This window comes from Fragaria vesca, linkage group LG6, assembly GCF_000184155.1.
Source record: "Fragaria vesca subsp. vesca linkage group LG6, FraVesHawaii_1.0, whole genome shotgun sequence".
NCBI lineage: Eukaryota > Viridiplantae > Streptophyta > Magnoliopsida > Rosales > Rosaceae > Fragaria > Fragaria vesca.
This window is the reverse complement of record NC_020496.1, coordinates 13747481-13750493: the sequence shown is the minus strand read 5'-3', so window position 1 is coordinate 13750493 and position 3013 is coordinate 13747481. Positions and strand designations below refer to the sequence as shown.

General features: G+C 38.5%; 1 protein-coding gene across 1 annotated transcript; it reads right to left on the bottom strand.

Moving 5' to 3' along the window:
- Positions 1-1467: 1467 nt before the first annotated feature.
- LOC101300470 lies at positions 1468-2991 on the bottom strand. The gene has a single exon (XM_004305333.1). It carries the CDS (start codon positions 2989-2991, stop codon positions 1468-1470), a length of 1524 nt encoding a protein of 507 aa, XP_004305381.1.
- Between the last annotated feature and the right edge of the window lie 22 nt (positions 2992-3013).

Sequence of the window (3013 nt, the reverse complement as noted above, 5' to 3'; positions counted from 1 at the left end):
CCCCCCCCCCCCCTCCCCCCTTCCACACACACACACACACACACACACACACACATATATATATATTTAAAACTAAAACATTTTAATCAAATTGATAAAACTAAAACAGAACAATAACACTAAATAATCAAGTCATACCAAATTAAGCTGCACACGGACAACAATCAAAATAAACAACATCACTGCTTTGGATGTGAGTTATCACAAGCTCACTTAAGGAACTATACAAGTGAAGAAGAAAACCGTTGTAATACATAGACAATGAGACATAAAACAATACCAGTTTTAAACAGAACTACAATCCAAATTCACATAGTAAGTAATATTTTAGAAATTACTTAATATGAGTGAGAGATCACCACCAACACCAGCAAAAAATACTTCAGCACAGAACCATGACCTTAAAAGGAACAAACAAAGGGACCCAAAGTACCAATGAATGAGCAATGCAGTAAACGGACTGAAGTTTTAGAACTATAAAAGAGTGGAAAATTACCAAAACCTCAACTATTCAAAGGCTAATAAATAATCAATCATAACCCGCTACACCATAGTCAACAGATATGTTTGTAACAACAAAAGTTACTGGCACAACAGGAGAGAAACTTTCCCAAGGCAAAACACATGTTGGACTATATTCTTTAGACATTAACAACAGCTCAACCATTTAAAACTTTCCTCCGTACATACCTTGACCAAGCTGAAACACCAAACAATAGCAATTAAGATTACTGATTACATACCCCAACAATATCCAAATCCGACGGCCCTAGTGTCAAATTAGACGTACATAATCCCTAATTCAACCAAACAATAAGCACACTTGAATGAATATCTAGCTAAATCAGCCACAATATAACAAATTGGCCAAACAGATATCAGAATTTCCAGCTCTCACCGATTCGCATGAGCTCTCAGAGCAGTAAAAACACTATAATTGAGATTAAATTTAAAAATAAAAAAAAAACAAAACGGTGGAGTTGGGGGATTAGTGGATTACACGATAGCCGTAGTAGGCTCTGTAGTTGCCGTAGGGGAAAACCTGCTTGCGTTTCTTATTTTTCTGCTGCTGTTTCTGCTCAATTTTGGAGGAGATTTGCAGAGTGAACAAAGTTGATCGCTTACTTGAATGGAGTTGATCGTGAGCTAATCCCTTGCAAGGGAATGAAGACGAGGCCGCGGAGATGAAGAGGAGACGAAGAGCAGACGAAGACGAAGAAGACCTAATCCCTTTCGGACGGCGATGAACAAAATAACCAGAACACAAAAAATAAAATAGATTTGAGAAAGAATTGGGGACAAAATAATAATTTTAACACTGATAAAAGACTGCGACAAAAAAATTTTGTCGTCTTTATTTATTATTTTGTCTCGCAAATTCTAATTTACGATGACAATTTTTTAGCGACAAACTTAATTTTTTTGTCACTCATAATAGGTATTAGTGACGTAAATGAGTCGGGTCACCTAAACTTTTGTCACTAAAGGGGTTTTCTCCTGTAGTGCCTCAGGATATGTTCGATTTCTCACCATCCCTTTGAACACTTTCATGTACCTCTCAAAGGGGTACATCCATCTAAAAAAAACCGGACCACATAACTCGACTTCTCTAACAAGATGGATTGTTAGGTGAATCATTAGGTCAAAGAATGATGGTGGAAAAAACTTCTCAAGCAAGCAAACTGTATCGACCAAGTCTGCTTGCATTTGTTGAAGTTTGGAGACATCAATTACTTTACTGCAAATCGCTTTGAAGAATAGACAAAAACGAATAATTGCATATCTAACAGGTTTTTGCAAAACAGAACGTAATGCAACAGGGAGAAGAAGTTGCATTATAATATGGCAATCATGTGATTTAAGATTAGAAAGTCTTAAATCCTCCATTGACACTAGACTCCGTATATTAGATGAAAACCGGGCAGGACCCTTCATATTGCTAAATGAATCGCATACGATCTTTCTCTCATCTAGAAGCAAGTTCCAGCTAGCTAAAGGCAACTTATCCCTTTTTGCATCAATTGTAGGCTTCAAATCAGTGCGAATCCCCATTTCAACCATATATAATCTAGCTTCAATGCCATCCTTAGTCTTCCCTGGAATGTTCAACAACGTGCCAAGAATAGCATCACAACAATTCTTCTCAATGTGCATGACATCAAGATTATGTCTTACTGGAAGAAACTTCCAGTACTCAAGTTCAAAAAAAACAGACTTTTTCTTCCAGCATGGTCTATTTTCTGGAGGGCCCTTATAAGGGGCAGGTGAGTTTTTCTTGCCACTTGCTTTAGGCAGCCCTTGAACTCTTGCAAATGTTTCTTCTCCAGTTAATGGTGCTGGAGCATCATCATTTTCTATAGTGTTATCGAAAGCAGAAGCTTGCTTTCGGTAAGGATGATATCGTGGCAGCCATCTTCGATTCCTCAAAAAACCCATTTTATTCGATTTCTTCAACCGGTACGGTTTGGTTTGATCAACACAGATTGGACACGCATTGTATCCTTTCACAATGCTCCCCGATAAGTTCCCATATGTAGGGAAATCGTTTATCGTCCAAAACAATACTGCTTTCAGCTTAAAGTACTCTCCTCTTACAACATCGTACACTCGCTCAACCCCATCCCACAAGACTTTCAAATCATCGACTAAAGGCTGCAGATAGACATCAATGTCATTTCCAAGCTGCTTAGGTCCTGAAATTAACAAAGTTAACATCATGCACTTCCTCTTCATGCATAACCATGGAGGAAGGTTATAGGTGACCAAAATCACCGGCCAACAAGAGTACTTGCTGTTTGCTGCACCGAATGGGTTAAACCCATCTGAGGACAATGCAAGTCTAAGGTTCCTAGGTTCTATACCAAAATCTGGCCATTTAGTGTCTATCATTTTCCACATTGGAGAATCCGCTGGATGTCTCATCATTCCGTCCTTCTTTCTGCCCTTCGCATGCCAAGTCAGTTGCTTAGCAGAAAATGTCGATTGGAACATCCTTCGAAACCTTGGGGATTGG